The following is a 19,892-nucleotide window of genomic DNA, read 5'->3' on the forward strand; positions in this document are numbered from 1 at the left end:
GGCTCTTCGGGTGTAATTTCCGATGCAGAGAAACACGAAATTTCTTGACACTTGAGCTGAGTGTTATTTTTGCGGTCCTGCCGCTGTAAACATTAAATTTCGAATTGTTTATCATTTCGTTTTGTCTCTTTAACCTTTAATTTATTTCCACCCCCATTAGCATGTTTATTGGCTGTAGGCGAGAATTGATGGCGCAATAATAACCGAACGTTTCTCGCATAATTTGCAACTTTTTGGTCATTAATCCGCCTGGGGCTGGTCGATTTTCTTACTTCCTTTCTCGTGGCGACGGCAAAAATTTTCCATTAATTACGGAATTCCCGACATTATTTTTGATTAAAGTGAATTTTTTCGGTATTGTTACGAGACATATAATATTGATGAATCTTTGGATAAGGCGGATGCCATTTCCGAGACGTTTTCAATGTGCTCCGATTACGACTATTATGTACCAAAAGGTTTTAGTCTTCTTTCAGTTTAGCAAATTGAGCAAGAATCTTCTTCGATCCACATTTTAGGGAAAAATAACACAAATAAAGACGAAAGAACCACTTATTTTTTTACACGTATTAATGACCGGAATAATTGTCCACCTGCTCTCGACGCGTTGATTTATCCCTCCACTATTCTCGTCCTTTGAAATTTAGAGTTCAATAATGTTCGACGGCGCTCCGGATTTATATTTTTTTCTTCGGGATTATGGAGATTCTCTTGTCACGTGCAACTGCTTCTCTTGACGTTATTGCATAATTGAATACCAAGACAAGATTTATTAAAATTACCCCAAATAAACGAATTTCAGTCGCGCTGCTTGTTGTGTAAAGAAGTAGTTCTCGGCTAATGTACTGTGAAGGATTTAGCACGTCAGGATGCGAAAATTCCCTCAGTCGCGTTCCAAAAACCGATAAAATTTAATCGATTTAAGAATAATAACGGTCATAATTCCACACAGACGAGACGCATCTGATTCAAAGAAGACATGCAATCGCTTGGTCTTTTACCATCGAAACGAAATTTATACTGTTTGTAATTAAGTTGGAGATATTCTTTATAAGCCTATTAAAAGTACTTCTGTTTAATTAAAACTTGACTTTGGAAATTCACTGTTGGCGGCTAATTAGGTGGAAATTTGTTTTTATATTAGTTCCCTAGGTAAGGGTGTGGCATTTGATTAATACATCACGGCCCTGATTATATTTGATGTATGAAAAATGATAAGAAGGTTTAAGAATGGGGAACGACACCACCAGACTCTGACCCAGTTTTTTACTAAATAAAAAGCTCAGTAGAAATGTGACGGACTAAACTTAGATTTGAGGGGCAATTAGTTCCGTTGCTACATTAATTCCCTGCACTTTACTTATAAAATATTTAACTTATTCCCGGAGTCTAGTCACTACAATGGGCGTATGAATTTTACACGGAAAGCCTGGGCACCGGAGCAGGTTTCATTATTTATTGCGCTTTAAATTTCGTTTTCATATCAATCATCATTAAAAAGCTGCAATTACCAATAATAGTTATTTGTTTCACTAGACTGGAAAATGTTTTTTTGGCGAGAATAAACATAAAATTTTGTGCGCCGACAATTAATTGTTATTTATTTTGACTTTTGCTTTGAATTTGAAACGTTATTTACTCATTTATGGAAATTTGATCAATTGGGAAATAGGTTAGTAGCACCGCATTAAAGATTAATATAAATTCAAACGACAGTCTTATTTCGTGTTTCTGTAAATGTTTGCACTAATCAGTTTATGTGTTCACAATGGCAAGCCCGGATTAAGAAAATTTGAGGCCCGGGGCTAAATTGTAAAAGGAGGCCCATAGATAAAATTATGCAACGAAAGCCTTACGTACTTGATTTGTATTTTTTCAATTTCTATTGCAAATTTTTAGGTGGCAAGGGGCCCCTGGGAAAGTGGGGCCCGGTGCTACAGCACCCTTAGTCCCCCCCTTAGTCCGGACTTGCACAACGGCACACAAATTGACATTTATACAGTAATGCCAACTAGCAAAATAAAACCAACTTTTCTAAATTTCACGTTTGACTGGCAATGCACAAAAACACTGTTGGATTGGGTTGCAAATGCACTTAAAGTTAGAAATTTTAAAATCTCTATCGTGTAATCCATTCCAATCGCAAATGTTGCAACATAGGTGTTATGCGAATTAGGTTTTGGGGTACAAAAGACGATCGTTAACGTTCTGTCAATGTAATGTAGAATTAAATTTGTTTCTTACCGTTTTTAGACAGCAGCATCGCAGGGAAATTTCACTTTACTTGGAACATGTTTATGAGCTCACACGAATTAATTACGTAACTGTCAAATGTCAACAAATGACAAATAGTGCCAACCTTGTCATCTTAAAAATTTCAATTCATCAAGTTTCCAACCTCAAATAAAGAAATAACTGTCACAGTGAACACTTGCAACCTGAACGGACTATACAGTTGGTTTAGGTTTAAAATGTCCACCCAAGGTCACAAATTTAAAATTTTTCATCGTGTAATTCGTTCCTGTCGCAAATGTTGCAATGGCAGTTTAGTTTTAGGCAGTTTTAAGGTACAAAAGACGATCGTGTAAGTTCTGTCGTTGTAATGCCTCCCACTAATTAAGTTTGTTTGTTACCTTTTTTAAACAGGAAAAATGCACTTTTCAATTCAATTTTCATGTAAAATTGACAAAGATCACATTCTGGGGGATCATGATGCCTTCGCAAAGTGGACACTTGACCTAAACCGACTGTAAAGTTCGTTTAAAAAAAACACTAACACCGCACTTTACAACCGGCAAAGTCGTCAATGGCGACTTTTTGGTGATAAAATCAAACTGGTTAGTTGCCTAATTGACAATTTGATTACACAAAACGACATTTCAGGCTGTGCCGAGTCTTTTCACTATTTAATCCTTTAATTTGCAATTGAACAGGCTGTAAAAGAAACGTTTTTAACGGAAACACTGCGTAATTTTCAGAAATGTCACAAATTTGACATTTGTTTTCTCACCAAAAATCTCCCTAGGCAACGTTGCCGGTTCTAATGTAGGGAAAGATTGCGGTGTTGGTAATTAAAAAAAAAAACGGACTTTAGATTGGAATTAAAAACGTTGATCTGACATTTTTAACAAAAATTTTACAACGTCACTTGCAATTTTCGAATCCTTTAATAGATGGCGCCACCAACAAAATTATTTTGTTTTGATTTTAAAGGTGGAAAAAGCATCTTAAATAACAAAGAAACTTCTGTAAATAATAATATGGTACTTTGTGTTACTATCTTGCTGCACTGCCAGTGCAAAAGTGGGGTTAAAAATCTGGTGGATGCGCCCCCTACCCATCAATTTTGTTTCCCATTTCCCCCGTAATTTAGCGCTAAATTCTTAATCTTCACCGACTTTTTCCTCGTCTTCGGTCATTTAATTCCGTAATCGGTATCCTCCTCTCATTAAAATCCGACTTGGCTTCGTTGTGCGAAAGATCACAGAACGTTTTCATTAATAGGAGGAAAAAAACGAACATGATGACATAAATAAGCGTCCGTCTACGGCTTTGTAACTTGTAATGATAAAGTGTCGGCTTTCCACCTAAAAAAGTCTCATTTTTCACTTGGCTGTGTATGTTTTATTCTTTGAATTGGCGGGGCGCTGTCACCAACTGGAAACAGCACTAACAAGGAGACTGTTTTAAACGTAGCTGACATGCACAAGTTTTTCTGTGGATCCAATTTACGGGGGCACGACACTCTAAAAACAACAGTTAGGGACGTGGCTAGGGCTCATTAAAAGGGTGATTGATAGGGAAATTTGTTTTATTATACAATTAAAGGAGCTCGAAGAATAAAATAAGATATCAATGTGCTAAGAGCAAAAATCTGATTTAATTAAAAGCACAAGTTGAAGAAAAAATGTTGAATTAAGTGTTGTTTATTTTTATTTCAACAACAAGCAACTTCAGGAAGCTCATTTTAATTAATAAATCGCAACTAAAGAAATTAATGAAGACAATAATTGGAGCTGTGCCTTGTTAATTTGCACAGCTTCTTCGTCTCATTTTCCGAAACCTCGAAGCTAATAAATGTTCCGAAAACTGAAATTTCTCCCCATTAATTAACCACACAACACCCAAATCTGCGACAATTAAGAAAAACGCTTCCCTTGACGTCATTTCCGTCCATGACGTCACAGTAAATAGCAACTTGGCGTGATTTGTCGCCGTAACCTCCCAACCTCGATTTTCAATTAGCTCAATTATTCACGTTTAAGTGGTGGAGTTGCGGATGACGGCGTAATTACCACAGAACTTGGGAATTCATCGATTTACACTTTTCACACTGACCTGTAATTAGCCACAGTTCGCGTAAACAGTCCTCTCGGCTACGTTGGACGTGGACTGGGACATCTCCATCGGTGCCTCCTTCCAGGGATTTGAACAGGAGAGCTCCAAGGAACGCGTAACCGGTCATCAGGATGAGGAGACCGGTGCGGCCGCAGAGGAGGGCGGTTGTACAGCGGCGGCCGCCACCCTCCTCCATCTGAAATGGAAGAGATTTTTCTATTAATTTTAAGTGAGAGATTTATTCTGAAAGGGTTTTTGTGTCGCAGGGAAATTAACAGCGGCAATGAGATCTCATCTTTGTAATCAGGTAATGTTCATTCATGCACACGACTTATGATCAATTAAACCAACACGGTGCAAGTTATTTCAATTTGCATTTTTAAGACATTGGTTCTAATTACGAGACGTTACCGCTGGTAGTTGAATCCTTGAAGTTTTGCTTATCTTTATTAACAATTGGATTACTGCGGATTATTCCAAACACCGGAGAAAAATATTTGCTGTATATTTGCTGTAAAATATTATCTGTAGATAGGAGTATTATTTTATTGTTTTAAATTTCCTGGAAAATTTTATTCACATTTTTTATATTGGTCTTGAATTTCATATTAAATTCTCTTGATTGTGCGCTTAAATTCCCTTTGAATAGTTCGTAGATCCTCTTGAGTCTTCTCGTTCCAAACTTTGTTTTCAAATTTTCTTTTTTTCTTTGATTTTCTTCATATTTGCCTTGGATTCTATAGATAGTCTTAAGTTTATGTTTATTATTTTTTTATATTGTTCTTGGATTTAATATTCATTTTCACTAGATTGTGTATACATTCTCTTTTAATATTTTTTAGATTTTCTTGAGCAAATTCCCAAACGGGAAAAAAATCAAACGGAAAATCTAAAAAGGATCAAAAAGATCTAAAAAATACTCAAAGAAAATAGTGCGCAATCTAGAAAAAATCGATATAAAATCCAAAGAAATTCTAAAAAATTAAATGATATTTGAAAAAAATTAAGTCAAATCTAAAGAGGATCCGGTAAATGTACAGAAACTAGAGAGAATAAAAAATTAATCTAACAAAAACTTTAAAAACATAAATTCGAAAAGACATTATCGAAGACAATGAGAAATTTAGAAAAATCCAAATTAAATTAAAAATAATCCAAAAAAATTTGTCTATATCAGATATTTTTTATTTTTAGTTTGTTGAAATAATTGTAATAAACTTAACTAATTAAAGTAAACGGATTTTATAATAAATTGGTGTCTACAGAAAAATAATTTTATTGTTCCAGACATTATTCTAGACAGGGAAAAGATAGTTGTCAGTTTTCAATGCTTTTAAAAAAAAATAGTTTTAAAAGAAGTTCCTAGCCAAAAGCTGAAAAGATTCTAAAAAAATAGAATTTGCAGGATCAAAAGGAAAAAGTTTCAGATATGAAAAGTCTACGAAATTCAATGGATCTGAAGCTTTTCTAAAATTTGATTCTTCCGCTCTACAATTTTGCAATTTGACAGAGTTAAGAAACTGTTCAAAATGAGTAACTTTTCTAAATTTCGTAGATGTAGCACAAAAATTATGAAAATTACGGATTTTAGCTAAAAACGTTGGCAATTTTTACTTGTTCTTAAAAACAAAAAATTCTAAAATTTTAGTTTTCCGCTGTACAATTTTGCAATTTTGCATAGTTAATAAGTTATTCAAAAAGAGTACCCTCCCAAAATTTCGTAGCTGTAGCACCAAAATTATGAAAATTACGGATTTTAGCTAAAGACGTTGACAATTTCGCTTGGTCTTAAAAACAAAAAAAATTTAAAATTTTAGTTTTCCGCTGTACAATTTTGCAATTTTGCAGAGTTAATAAACTATTCAAGAAGAGTAACTTCCCAAAATTTGGTAGCTGTAGCACCAAAATTATGAAAATTACGGATTTTAGCTTTTAAGACGTTGGCAATTTTTGCTTGGTCTAAAAAATAAAAACTTTAAAAACATCCTTGAAAAAATAGGATAATTAGATCAATAAAATTTTGAAGAATTTGTGGCGTTTAAAGATTAGAACATTTTGTACACCCGCAAATCTGCCATTCCACTGTAAAACCATTTCGTTCAAAGTAAAACAATTTACTATAAACTTTCTAAAATTATGTACCCAAAAAGAACAAAGTTTTAGCCGCCTAACTTAACTCGGAATGCCTCAGTTTTATTTTCTATCTGCAGTGTTTGATATTTGATTTCCCGTCACAACAGAGCGCCTTCTAATGAAAATAGATTCCCGAACTCCTCGAACTTTCATGAAGACATCGTAATGAACGAATCAAAGAAAGTTGTAATTTGATAACGCCCCCATGTCGAATTTCCATTTTTCCGTATCATCACCCAAATTTCCTGCAAAGCTTTTAATCCATTCCAGTTGTCCGCAAAAATAAAACAATTACAATGCAAAATGATGGAGATGCGAGTAAAAATTCATTTCAACGATTTATTTCCCCCGCAAACCGCCACTATTAAACGCGTCTCTTTTGCATGGAAAAAATTGAGGAAATTTCGGTCACATTTCAGTTAATAGAGCTATTTAATGACAGTAAAACGCCCCTTCCAACTGCGAATCCTTTTTGATAATTCAATTACTGACCCTGTCCTTTGAGAGAAAATATTCGGCCACAAATCACTTTTTCGACCGTGACCCGAATTCCGTTACGGTCCTGGATTGTGAATTTTTTACACGTCCCCACCACTGTAGTGCAGAATTGATGATGAAAAAGCGCAGGGATTTGTCTTGTTGTGAGCGAAATTGTTTTAAATAATGTCGGCGAGGATTTTTGGCAGTTTTGAATTAGGGGAATACTTCTTTTGACGAAGATGGATCTGGTCTTTAACACCTCGCAAATAAAGACAAAGCGAATTCTCTCCAGTTGGATTAATTAAAGTTAAATCGCAAAAGAGTGCTCTCATGTTATACTAACGAGCAACATTGTAATATCTCTTGTACTTGGTCCTTTGGGATTCGTTCTGAATCTTGGAACTCCCGCCGAACGTAAAAGACAATGTAATGGAACTGACATTGCAGTTTTTAACTCTAGAAATTCCCATAATAGTTTTAAAACAGTTTCTGAGTGGCATCAATTCTTTACAGTTAAGTTGGGAAAGCATCGTTTTTCAATTACTTTTGCTAGCTTGTCACAGGCGAAGCGTGACACTTTTGACTTTTAAAAAAACTCAGATTTTTATTTATTCAAGAGATTATTGATTCTGTTGAGCGTAAAATGAGAGAATCAACACAAAACTCGAGAGGAATTTTAAAAACGCTTGTGAGTGGAGGGATATAAATAATCCGATGGATATGTTTACACAGCAGGGGAAAAGTAACTAAATGTTTTATCTGTGCTTTCAGTCATAACTTCATAACATACGTAAAATCACAAATAGGTGTCATTCATGAATTTTCTTACACTTTTTTAAATTGGACCAAGAAACAACAAACAAATTGTACAGATTCGAACGTTTTGAAAGAAAACAGATCTTTCAAAAGAGCGCTGTTTCAGCTGAAGTAAGAAAAAAACTACTCAAAGGTTTATTTAAAAAGTCGCAATCGCTAATTACAATATGACAAAAAAGCGGAAACGATAAGTTTGAAAAGACGACTTAATTGGAAAGAAATATAATACTTTTAGTTCTTTTAATTACAAAGACGGGAGGATAAATTTTCGTTTGGGTAGTTGGTAGTCTGTTCTCTTATCTTCTAAATTATTAAAGTTTGAAACCTAAGAGCTTACCAAGGCTGTCATCTTGTCACATTGCAAGTACGATCGATTACCAAATTGCCGGTTTACTTGGAAATGGAGGGACGACCTCATTTTTGTTTTGATAGTTTGGAATAATCTTCTGCAATTTAAAGCCACAAAAACAGGATTTAAAGACCTGAAGAGAACATGAAGAGAATCTATAAGGTCTAAAGAAAATATAAAGAATCAAATCAAATCTAAGAATAGGAAAAATCGAAAGCAAACGTTGAATGAAATTTGAAAATTAAGAAAATCTAAAAAAAACTTTTATTCTCTTTAGATTTTTTCTTAGACTGTCTAAATTTTTTCAAGAATATAAATAATTTGTTTTTAGATTAACTTTAGATTCTCTCTAATCTCAGTTTATCTTTCGGATTTTCTTCAAATTCGGTCTAATTCTTTTCTCAAATTCTATTTTTTTAGCCTTTGAGTTCTTATTTTCTTTAAATTTTGTTTAGAGTCTCTTCATAGATTCTTATTAGAGCTTTTACATTTTCTTAGAATGTTTGTTCTCAAATTTTCTTTAAATAATCGAGATATCGAGGTTTATACATTATAGGAAATACAAATTTGCTATGCGTAAATTTGAACGCTTCTAATTCGGTTATTTATTGACATACGTAAAAATATCGCCCAGTTTTAGATTTTGTGTGAAATTCTGCGTAAAATGAGCACCATTAGTTTAAGATCGCTTTCTAAATAAGCGAGCTATCGAGCAAAGTAGATTTAGATTCGAAATATTTTAATTTTAAATTTTATTAAAAAATAAGTGACAACTGATTCTGGTGGGCCCAAAGGCAAAATAAAAATTATGATGGTGAAAACCATAAAGTAAAAGTCTAGTTAAACTTGTTGTTTTTTCATCCATTTTTGCGACGTTTGGTAGTAGAGGAAAAATTCTCTAGACTACATTTTGAGCAAATTTTAAGGCCTATTATAAAACCAGCAAAGAATAAAATACGTCAAAATTACTGACCAAAAAAAAAGAGAATTTAGAGATATTTTTTTTTTATATTGCCCTCAAATGCTCCGGATTCTCTTTAAATTTTGTATGTTTTTTAAACCATCTTTAGATTATTTCTAATTTTCTAATTTCACTTCAGGTTGTCTTTAAATTCTTCTTATTTTTTGTCACTTTAAATTACAAGTGGTTATTCCAAATTATAAAAACAAACTTAGAAAAAAACACAAAGCAAATTTATTATCTTTTTCTGAATGTTCATGTTAATTTAAAATGAAGTCTATTTCGCTTTAAAAACTTTCAGAATTTTTGGAATTTTCTCGTATATATTTTTAAAAGCATTGAAAACTGTGGCAACATTATCTTTTTCCTGTCTGTAATTATTTTTCTACCTAGAGGGACCTTTTCGCCGCTTATAAAAAGGTAATTGACCCTCAAATTATAAAATCGATGTACGTTGATTAACTTAATTTCAATAAATCAAAAATAAAATCGCCAAAAATAGACCAATTGTAAATGCAGCGGAGCGGTTCCGACAAGTGCACGAAACATTTTTCAAAAATCGCCATAGAACGGACATAATAATAATAATTCGAACCACAGGTCGTTATCTACCGGCACATATTTTCATTATTCCTACAGTTGTTGCGCATTTCGGTAAAATATTATGTATTACGGTTCAGGGGACAATAATTTGGAAGTTTTGTTAATGCAACCCTGCCAAATTTATTTTTATTTATTGTTTTCAATTCCACCTGATTACCAAAATTACTACAGGAACAGGTTAAACTCAAATTCAAATCAATACTGTGAATTACTAAATAGAAAGTTCTCATTATACTTCCGCCCAAAATTCAACGTTGTGTTCACATCGTAAATAATTTATTTGAAATTTTAATTTACCACCAACACAAAAATCAAAATTGTTTTAGAGAGTTGACGATAATTTGATCCCATAAATAAAAATTTGCATTGGTTATAAAACTATAACTGTCAATCAAAGACTAATCCTCTCGGATGGAGAATATTGGTATTTATTTACCCCTTCAATGAATATTCGATGTACGGTAAACGGTTTTATTAATATTTGACTTTAATTTGGTTGTCATAAAAGCTTGATATTAATTTTTTACTCCGATTTATTATGAATTATCGAGAGCGTCCATAAAAATTTTACATATAAATTTCGGTTTTATTGGTACGAAATCGGTTCGAATTCAATTTTATGATTATCGAAATTATTTGAACAATTTTGTTCCGAGTCGATTTGTAATATGGTGAAGTTGGTGTGGTCGTTCTGAAAAACTGCACTCGTTGAAGTTGAAGTATCCGAGAAAATCCCGCGATTAATCCTCCACTTTCGGAAAGAGAGTGCTTCCATAATTCAAAAAAGCGACCACCTCAAAAAACGTGAAATTTCGAATTCCACCGAATGAAATTACCGGACCATTTTTCATACTCACCTAATTCGGCTTTATGAACCCAAACGAATGAAAAAAACGAATTTGCGATTTCAATAAGAAATTTATAGCGACCTGCAGATGCCTGGCAAAAAATCCTCTTTGTGATATTTTACATGCACTACGCCCGAAAATGGATCAAGTATCTGATTAATGGTGAAAATGTGTGACCTTACAAAGAAACACGCTAAAAATAATCCACCACCACCGACGCATAATAAATTATCAGTTCGATCCAGATGGGAGCGTGCAATCAAGCTCAAAATGAAGAAATTTATTATTCAAATTCCACCAGCTCATGTCCGGTGGTTGCCGTCCTTTTATCAACATAAAAGAAAGGAACTCACAGTGTCTTCGGGAGTTGAACAAAGCACTCACTAAACAAATTTTCCAAGAGAAAGTCCCGACATCACACAAACTTTTTCGCACTCATCGGACGTCGCGGCGCTGGCAAGACGTCGCACTTCGGCGCCGCACGCAAAACAACTGATCGCGCGAAGCCACACAGCCACCGCCGGCGTCGTTCTTGCGCCGGTGAGCGCTTCCACCAAATTCTCCAAGATGAAGGAAAAATCGGTGAGGTGCATGGGTGCTTAGTACTTCTCATTGATTAGCTTATATTTGTTTATGGAGTTAGAAGTCGTAAATTGGTAAATTTCGGCAGGTGGAAGCGCAATTTGTACCGGGCGCCACCTGGCTAACGAGCCGTTGGCATAGAAACGGCTTTGTTGTGATTGTTTGTTGACGTTTTGCTGGAAAGTTATGTCGGGGAAACAATTAAAACCTCGCGAGAATAACGAGATTCTGCGGTTGGATGGAGACAAGGTGAATTCTTTTTTTATATCCGTTTTCCGCATCGTTTGTTTTGCAGATATGTTTGGAGGTTCGGCCCCCGAGCAAGCTCAGCACCGCCAGTTCGAAATGCTCCATGCTAACTAAATTTTATTCGAGACCCGTGTCAGCGGTGCCTCTTTTGACTCTCAATAAGGTTAGTTATTTTGAAATACTTGTAATAATTGGGTTAGCACTTTCGCTCTAGGAGGACGTCGATTCGGAGTTCAAGAAGCGCCCCTTTTCGGCCGGGTTCCTCTCCAATGGTTACCTTAATCGAATTAATTCAAGGATGTCGACAAGAGAGCAAAGTATTGAAAGTCTTGAGAGCATTCAAGGTACGGTTTTGGCGATTTCTGGTAATTAAATGCGAATTTATTGGCGTCGCGACGACTCTATCCAATATCGACGAACTTCAAAACTTGGCTCAATATACCTACTTTGTCACATTAAAATACTCTCAAAGTTTGCAAGCAACACGTTAACATAAGCGGGATAAACTTCACATATGCTCAAGCTTTTATCGAAGAGAAACCAATTTATTCCCTTATAGATTCCATTAAAACACTTGGAGTTTCAGACGAGTCGCTATCATCAGCTGCGCTCCTAAAAAACTTACTCTCCGAACCAATCAAATCGTGGAGAAATTACTCAGCCGGATCCAGTAAAAGAAACTACTCTGCTGGTTCAAGTAAAACCGATCAAAGCAAAGAAGTGTTAGAAGACGACACTCCCGAAGAACGCATCCTAACTCCAGGAGTTGCCACCAAACCACCACTTCCCAAGAAAGTTGAAATTGAGAAAGATCCTGGGATTAATGCGATCCACGACTATCTGACCCTCAAATATGAGTCCAGTCTGGAGAAATCTAAAGAAAAAGCTCCCAGTGATGACTCTGCTATTAATTTGATATCTCTGGATGAAGTTAGTGATGATAACTCCAAAGAACCGAGAGAAAATGTTCAAACGCACGTCCAGAACTGGATTGATGAGAAAACTGAATGGGCTGATCCTAAACAGATACCGAATTTGAGCGATTTGGATATTGATGACTTGTTCAAGGATGAAAACGATAAGAAGTTTGATCAATTCTTTCGAAGCGTGGAGGATAAAAGTCCGAAAAAGAAACCAAAAGCGTCGCCGAAACCAAAAGTGAAGTTTACAGCAACTCCTATAAGAGCAGATCCAGACTATTCGGATCCTCCTTTGACCAAAGAAGTAGAAACTTGGATTACCAAAAAACCAGAGGAGAAGAAGAGCAACTTTCTAGACTTCTTAGACAACATTGATGAGTTGGAAAAATCGATTTCTTTGACTGGTGTTGATATTTCTCAAGACGTTCCTCAACATGATGTGGAAAAGACTCCTCACAGTCCCACCTATGACGACATCACGGCCATTTTAAAAGTCTTGGAGGAGGAAGACAAGAAATCTCGTAATTCTCAATTTTTCTTAACTCCTTCATTTCTTTTCATTTTTTGTAGAGTTGAAAATGCAGACAATGAAGCAGGTCGTTGATACAGAAATCTCCACACTCCCCCAAAACTACCAAGAGGAGAAAAAACTTTCTTGTTCGTGTTTATAGTTAGTTTCAAACGAATTTTTCTTAACTTTGTTTTCCAGACTCCAAGCCGATTATTTTAGTCTCTGAGGCCTCTAAAATTGAGGACGTTCCAAAAGAAAATTCCAATTATAACGAGCTCTTATCCTTTCTGGACGAGGTGGATAGGAGCTGCTCGAAGCCCTTCAGCGACACCAAAACAACAATGAAAATTCACGAAAAACCGAAAATTAAATTAGATACAATCCCAAAGTACGTACCTCTAATCTCTCCAAATAGTCTTAATTTTATTCTTGCAGATTTGAAGATCTTTTGACTTTCCCAAACGAGGAGTTGTCGCATCAAGTCATCGATCTCAGTCTCAAATTGAAGGAAAAATCGTCTTCCATCACTCTCCTCCAATCAGAACTGTCTTCACTAAGAGAACAAATCGTAACTTCCTCCAAAAAAAACGACCAAACCATCAAACAGAAACTCAAAACTCAGAAAGATGAATACGAAGCGACAATCAAACGCCACCAAAAATTCATCGATCAACTGATTGCCGATAAGAAATCATTGAATCAACAGTGTGAAGGTCTAGTCGCTGAAATGAAGTCTCTAGAGGATCGCTACCAATCTAACATTAAAGCTCTTGAGCATAAGCACCACGTCGAGTTACAAAAAGTCAAAGAAATGCACGTCGCTGGAGAAAAACTGCGACGGGAGCGTTGGATCGACACCAAAACCCAAAAAATCAAAGAATTAACGGTGAAGAGTATAGAACCGGAGCTGCAAAGCATGGAAAAGCGCCAACAACAAGAACTGTCGGATTTGAGATCTCTTCACAAACGTGAGATTGAAGAACTTGAGTTAAAAGCAGCGAGAAAAACTCAAGAACAATGTGAAGCTTTGCGAGTCCAACTCATTGAAGAACGAGAAAAAGCATTAGCTCATGAGCGAGAAGTAATGAGGCAAAGATACGACAAACTTGTCGAATCTGAAGAGAAAGGCTTCCAAGAGCAACGGCGTAGATTGTTGGCTGATCACGCCGCTAGAATCGCAGAATGTGAGCAAAGAGAAGTTCTAGCGAACAACGAAAAGGAAAAGGGGGTTAGACAAGCGCAACAAGACTTTGAAGAGAGGCTTCAGATAGTCATTAGAAGACACGCCAACGAAATCAAATTAATTAAAGAGACAGCCAGTTTGGAAATGGAGTCGTGGCAAAACAACTATAAGAAACAACAAACGGTGCAATTGGCCGAAAAAGAAGCGATTATTCGCGAACAGTGCCGCAAAGAACGAGACAAAGAAATCGAAGAAGTCCTCGAACGCTTAGAAGCAGAAGCGCAAGATACGAAATCACAAATCGAGCAATCAACAGAGAATCGTATTAAACGCCTCCGGGAGAAATACGAGAAGGAAATAGCAGATTTGGAAGAAAGTGAACGTGAAGCGAAGAGTAAATATCTCGATGCTAAAAAGAAGTTGGTGGATAACGAAGACGTTGTTATTAATTTGAAGGCTACGATTGATCACGTGCAGAGTCAGTTGGAGATTTCTAAACGTGTAACACTGAAGTTGCAGAGTGAACGGGAGGAAATGAAAGAAATTATAAGAAATGAACTGATGAAGGAAATGGGGAGTTTGGAAAAGGAACTGACGAGTGTCAAAAATTCGAGAGATAGTGAAATCCAGCAATTGTACGCCAGAGTTAAGATTTCCATTGCAAGGAAAGATGAGATTTTGGAGGAGCTGACAAGGGATCATAAGGCGTTGCAAGAGAAGTGCACGTATCTTGAAAATATGTTGGAGCAGCAACGGAAGGAATATTTAATGAAGTAAAATTATTACACATTTTTAATATTACGAGCAACCATTTATACTTGTATTTTCTTAAAATATTGAATAAACATAATCATTTAGTTCGGTTTTGGGAAGGAAGTGGAAACAATTCGTTCCAGAAATCATATCGATCTTGATATAATTTTTCCTGTAGTTTGATCTCTTTTCCAATGTCCAAATACTTTTTAGTTGAAACATTATACGGTTCCCAAGTTATTCCCTGAAATAGCTGACTTGACGGTGGAATTGGCTTACTGAAACGAAGAAATATACTCAGTTTTCTAATCAGACTACCTGATTCACTAATACCCAGTTTGAGCAAATGTAGCCCAGAGCACTGTTAACTTTTCAACCATCTCAGTTTCCGGATAACTCTGATCAAAATACGGAAATAAAATGGAAATGTAAAACAGATAAATCAAATCGTCCATATGTACGACAGCTACAAAACTAATTTAATTAACTGAATTGAAACCCAAATAGATCATCACCCCAAGGTTTACGTGCCTTCGGATCGATATAAAAACTATAACGTCCAGGATATGAAAATCTGTAATAATAAACTTGACCGGGATTCTTCTCAGATATCAAATTTGCTAGTCTGTTAACAGCGAACTCAACGACAGAGTCAGCGTAAGCCTAAAATTAAAAGTTTTATCTTGACCAAACCAACTTCATAAATTTACATCAGTTAACCCGTCGACAGAAGCATTACTAACAGGTTTGTCATTAAAATAGAATTTTTTAATTGAGGCGCTAATTTCTTTAGATCTCGCAGTGTTTCTTTCGTACATGAAAGAGATAGGGGCTTGAGATTCGTAATTTTTGTTGAATTTGTAGAGTAAAATTGAATTATTAACGACGGCTATAAGCAAAATTTGATATGAGCCCACGGATACTATAAAAGAACTTACCCAAGGCTTTGTGACCAACTTCTTCTGTGGTGACACCAAGTACGATAGGAACTTTCGCAAAATCACCTCGTTCGATCATTTTAACCGGATCTTCCGATATAAAGCGTTCTTGGCCATAATCTTCTTCTATGACAAAAAACCAAACCAAAGTTGGGTCGAAATTAAAACCCTGTAAAATAAACCATAATGAGAATCATTCTAACAATAAATGAAACAAAACTTACAAAGAAATTTATTGTTGAAGTTACGTAGAATAGAGATGGAACTTTCTTTAGGCACGCCAACATAAGTTTCTGACCAAATTTCTCAGGGCACAATAAAAATCTCGCTTGTTTTTTTGCCAACTCCAACTGATTATGGGAAAGAGGGATTTGTCCAGTAACTGATCCACTGCTAAGAATGGCCTTGTGGAACAAACCTCGAGACATTGGCGATACCAAATGAAGAGAGACACTGAAGGAGCCAGCAGCGTATCCAAATAAAGTTACGGAGTCAGAATTTCCTCCAAAATATTTTATATAATCTCGGACCCATTTAAAAGCCACCACTTGGTCTTTAAAGGCGTTATTTCCAGGTACTTCTTTACCAATGCTTAGAAGTCCTAAAGAAGCTAAGCGATAATTAATTGTAACTAAAACAATGTCTTGGTCCAAGAAGTACTGTGGTCCTAACCAATTACTGCGACCTGTGCCGGTATAAAATGCTCCGGGATGAATAAAAATAATCACTGAACGATTTGGGCTTACGTCTCTATCGGGCAACTTTAAAAAAAATCATAGACATAAATTATAAAATATTTATCTTACCTTAGTTGTATAAACGTTGAGGAATAAACAGTCTTCTGACGTCACTTCCAACGCTGGTTGTGGACAAGCCGGACCATCGGCCGTGGCGTCGTATTTTGTCCAATTTTTTATAGGAACAGAGGGCTAATTTAAGACGTATCAACAAACTGTACTTTATCATTTTTATTACCTTAAATCTTAAGTCACCGATGGGAGGTTTGGCATATCTGATACCTCTAAAAGAATAAATCGTTTTATTTAATCGCGTGGTTAAAATAGAGCCGAAGAAATCTCCATGGGGCGTCGTGACACTTGGATTTTTTGCCTCGCTAGTGCTTAGTAGTAAGAGTAAATACAAACCCTTCATTGTTCTAAGCCAATGCACTTTAAACTATGCTCGTACTTAAGTCTATATGTTGACATGCTTATCCTCTGTCGTTCATTAAATTGTAAAAAATGTACTTTCTGGTGTCGATAAATTACTTTTGACGCATTTTCCTCAATTAAATGGCTCATAACATAGAGCTGAACAATTTAATCGGTCTTTTATATCTCACAACAAGACAAGCACTTTTTATTTACTTATAATTGACGGCTTTCATTTTTGGCACAAAAAAAATTGTATCCAGCAAAGAAACAAAGTTTTCTATCAAACAGGAAGACGAATCAAGCACTTTATCTATCAATTCATCGAAAAAAAGTCTCTGAAATTTCTTTAAACAAACTGAGGGTTAAATCTGAGTCTGAGAATAAACGTTAATTTGGAGATCTTGATTTGAAAGCTTTCGAAGACTCAAAAACAAAAATTAGAAAAAGCTAGTTAAATAAAAAACAACGAAAAATAGTTAGAAAAGTGACTTAATAAAGTAAAATTAATATTAAACTTTTTTAGTATTACGAGAAATCATTTATACTTGTATTTATTTTTTTAGAATAATGAATACACATTTTACCAAAAATCATTTCTTTCAGTTTTGGGACGGAAGCGGAAACAATTCGTTCCAAAAATCATACCGATCTTGATACAACCTTTCCTTAAGTACAATTTGATTTCCAATATCCAAATACTTTTTAGTTGAAACATTATACGGTTCCCAAGTTATTCCCTGAAATAACTGACTTGATTGTGGTATTGGCTTACTGAAAGACATAAAAAATCAGTTGTCTAATTCCACATGAATTGTACCCAGTTTGAGCAAAAGTAGCCCACATCAATGTCAACTTTTCAACCATTTCAATTTCAGGGTACGTTTTATCAAAATAGGGAAACAAGATGGAAATATAAAAGAGATAAATTAAATCGTCGTGATGCACAACACCTGCAAAACTAATTTTGACAAATTTGTATTTAAACCCAAATAAGTCATCACCCCAAGGTTTATGGGTTTTCGGATCAGTGTAAAAACTGTAACGTCCTTGGTATGAAAATCTGTAATAATAAACTTGACCTGGGTTTTTCTCAGATATCATATTTGCCAGTCTGTTGGTAGTGAATCCAGTTATGGAATCAGCGTACGCCTGAAATTAAAAGTCTTCAATTGAACAAACACGCGGTATAAATTTACGTGGGCTAAACCATTAAGAGAAGTATTGGTAACCGGCTTGTCATCAAAATAGAATTGTTTGATGGAAGAGCTAATTTGTTTAGATTTCTCAGTATTCCGTTCGTAGATAAAAGAGATAGGGGCTTGAGTTTCGTAATTTTTATTAAACTCATTGCGTAAATTTGAGTCGTTTACGATTGCTAAAAATAAGAAAAACGGTGCTTGGCTTGAGTCCAGAAGATTATAAAACTCACCTAAAGCCTTGTAACCGAATTCTTCAGTAGTGACTCCAAGTACAACAGGAACTTTCGCAAAATCACCTCGCTCAATCATTTTCACAGGATCTTCAGTTAGAAAACGTTCCTGGCCATAGTCCTCTTCCACGACAAAGAACCAAACGATAACTGGATCGGTATTTAACCCCTGTTGAATAAGATTGGAAAATTCCATGTGAAAATGAAGAACTATAGCACTTACAAAGAAACCGATAACTGAAATTGCGTAAAATAGTGCTGGTACTTTCTTCAAGCACTCTAACATAATTTTTGAGCTAACATTATAAGGACAAAATAAAAGTTTCGCCTGTTTCTTTGCAATCTCCAACTGATTATGTGGTAAAGCAATTTGCCCAGTAACTGATCCACTACCGATTATAACTTTGTGGAACAAACCTCGCGACATTGGCGATACTAAATGAAGACTGATACTGAAAGCCCCAGCACTGTATCCATATAAAGTTACTGAGTCAGGATTCCCCCCAAAATATTTTATGTGGTCTCGGACCCATCTAAAGGCCACAACTTGGTCTTTCAAACCGTTATTTCCCGGTACTTCTTTACCAATGCTAAGAAGTCCTAAAGAAGAAAGACGATAATTAATTGTAACTAAAACAATGTCTTGGTCTAAGAAGTACTGTGGTCCCAACCAATTGCTGCGTCCTGTGCCGGTATAAAACCCTCCAGGATGGATAAAGATGATTACTGAACGATTGGGACTTACGTCTTTATCAGGCAACTAAAAGAACTGTTGAAATAAATAACAAAATATTTATTTTACCTTAGTTGTATAAACGTTGAGAAATAAACAGTCTTCTGATGACACTTCCAGGCCTGGTTGTGGGCATACGGGACCATCAGTCGTAGCGTCGTACCAAAACCATTTTTTTATAGGAACAGGAGCCTAATTTTTAGAATGTACCTATAGAAAAACTTTACTTTATTTATTAGTTTATTACCTTAAATCTTAGCTTTCCGGTAGGAGGAACAGCATATCTAATTCCTCTAAAAGAATATATCGTTTTATTTAAACGAGTAGTTAAAATGGAGCCCAAAAATTGTCCATGAGGCGTGGTAACTCTTGGATTTTTTGCCTCACTGGCGACCAGTATAAACACATTTAAAAAAATTAAATACAACCCGTTCATGTTTTTAAGCCAATTGGTGTTTAATACCTCTTTATACTATACTTACCTCCTACGCTTATCAATTTGTTATTAATAGTTATGTAGAAAATTTGTTTGTTTATGTGAGTAAAAATAACTTTTTGTACGCATTTAACAATAAAAAATGACTTATCAATTTGAGTGAAACATTTAATGGGTTGTTTGTAAATACCTTAAAATAGGTATTTACGTCATAAGTTGGGAAGCCCAAATGTTAGAGCGGCGAAAAAAACATCCACTTTGCAATTAGATCAACTCTTAAAAAACTAACAATTAAAAGTCAGAGGCTAAAGTTGCATAACAAGAAAAAGGTTGTCACTGAAAATCTTGATGTAAAATGATTGTACAAATCGACAACGAATAAAAAAAGTTTTAAAATCGACCTCAAATCCTGGTTAAAATAAAATACGCGAATGAAGCAAAACCAACTTAGGAATGGAAACTTCTGAAAATTAGGG

At 35.3% G+C, this 19,892-nt stretch overlaps 4 protein-coding genes across 4 annotated transcripts in view; 1 reads left to right on the forward strand and 3 right to left on the reverse strand.

The window, feature by feature from the left end:
- The window catches only part of LOC148171368 (potassium channel subfamily K member 18-like), an 88,401-nt gene extending 77,385 nt beyond the window's left edge, over positions 1-11,016 (reverse strand). Inside the window, exons 1-2 of the mRNA XM_088040861.1 lie at positions 10,882-11,016; positions 4,339-4,534 (exon numbers count right to left, since the gene is read on the reverse strand). Of these exons, the coding sequence (XP_087896987.1) occupies positions 4,339-4,534 (196 nt within the window). The 5' untranslated portion in view covers positions 10,882-11,016. The remainder of the gene's footprint in view (positions 1-4,338; positions 4,535-10,881) is intronic.
- A 239-nt stretch (positions 11,017-11,255) lies between these two features.
- On the forward strand, positions 11,256-14,805 carry LOC148171371 (centrosomal protein of 131 kDa-like). Its single transcript, XM_088041720.1, has 7 exons — positions 11,256-11,359; positions 11,406-11,522; positions 11,574-11,703; positions 11,946-12,800; positions 12,850-12,936; positions 12,989-13,178; positions 13,226-14,805. Exons 1-7 carry the CDS (start codon positions 11,297-11,299, stop codon positions 14,748-14,750), a joined length of 2,967 nt encoding a protein of 988 aa, XP_087897846.1. The 5' UTR covers positions 11,256-11,296; the 3' UTR covers positions 14,751-14,805.
- Positions 14,719-16,841, reverse strand: LOC148171372 (juvenile hormone esterase-like). Its single transcript, XM_088041721.1, has 8 exons — positions 16,640-16,841; positions 16,471-16,593; positions 15,889-16,425; positions 15,665-15,833; positions 15,437-15,615; positions 15,242-15,389; positions 15,060-15,192; positions 14,719-15,004 (listed from the first exon to the last, which is right to left on the reverse strand). Exons 1-8 carry the CDS (start codon positions 16,814-16,816, stop codon positions 14,824-14,826), a joined length of 1,647 nt encoding a protein of 548 aa, XP_087897847.1. The 5' UTR covers positions 16,817-16,841; the 3' UTR covers positions 14,719-14,823.
- A 576-nt stretch (positions 16,842-17,417) lies between these two features.
- LOC148171373 (esterase FE4-like) lies at positions 17,418-19,416 on the reverse strand. The gene is made up of 8 exons (XM_088042310.1): positions 19,228-19,416; positions 19,050-19,172; positions 18,471-19,007; positions 18,248-18,416; positions 18,015-18,193; positions 17,820-17,967; positions 17,636-17,768; positions 17,418-17,589 (listed from the first exon to the last, which is right to left on the reverse strand). Exons 1-8 carry the CDS (start codon positions 19,414-19,416, stop codon positions 17,418-17,420), a joined length of 1,650 nt encoding a protein of 549 aa, XP_087898436.1.
- Positions 19,417-19,892: the final 476 nt, after the last annotated feature.

This window comes from Gnatocerus cornutus, chromosome 7 (genome assembly GCF_029298725.1).
Source record: "Gnatocerus cornutus isolate USDA-ARS CGAHR chromosome 7, icGnaCorn1.1, whole genome shotgun sequence".
NCBI classification, from domain to species: Eukaryota; Metazoa; Arthropoda; class Insecta; order Coleoptera; family Tenebrionidae; genus Gnatocerus; species Gnatocerus cornutus.

What these genes read in the sequence shown, in the direction of transcription:
- LOC148171371 (XM_088041720.1), top strand. Translation starts at nt 11,297, where the DNA reads ATGTCGGGGAAACAATTAAAACCTCGCGAGAATAACGAGATTCTGCGG. An exon ending in TGCGGTTGGATGGAGACAAG is followed by an intron (nt 11,360 to 11,405) that starts GTGAATTCTTTT and finishes TTTGTTTTGCAG; the next exon opens with ATATGTTTGGAGGTTCGGCC. An exon ending in AAATTAGATACAATCCCAAA is followed by an intron (nt 13,179 to 13,225) that starts GTACGTACCTCT and finishes TTATTCTTGCAG; the next exon opens with ATTTGAAGATCTTTTGACTT.
- LOC148171372 (XM_088041721.1), bottom strand. Translation starts at nt 16,816, where the DNA reads ATGAAGGGTTTGTATTTACTCTTACTACTAAGCACTAGCGAGGCAAAA. An exon ending in CTTCAACAATAAATTTCTTT is followed by an intron (nt 15,834 to 15,888) that starts GTAAGTTTTGTT and finishes TTTATTTTACAG; the next exon opens with GGTTTTAATTTCGACCCAAC. An exon ending in GCTACATTTGCTCAAACTGG is followed by an intron (nt 15,005 to 15,059) that starts GTATTAGTGAAT and finishes TCTTCGTTTCAG; the next exon opens with TAAGCCAATTCCACCGTCAA.
- LOC148171373 (XM_088042310.1), bottom strand. Translation starts at nt 19,416, where the DNA reads ATGAACGGGTTGTATTTAATTTTTTTAAATGTGTTTATACTGGTCGCC. An exon ending in TCAACGTTTATACAACTAAG is followed by an intron (nt 19,008 to 19,049) that starts GTAAAATAAATA and finishes CAGTTCTTTTAG; the next exon opens with TTGCCTGATAAAGACGTAAG. An exon ending in ATTCGGTTACAAGGCTTTAG is followed by an intron (nt 18,194 to 18,247) that starts GTGAGTTTTATA and finishes TCTTATTTTTAG; the next exon opens with CAATCGTAAACGACTCAAAT.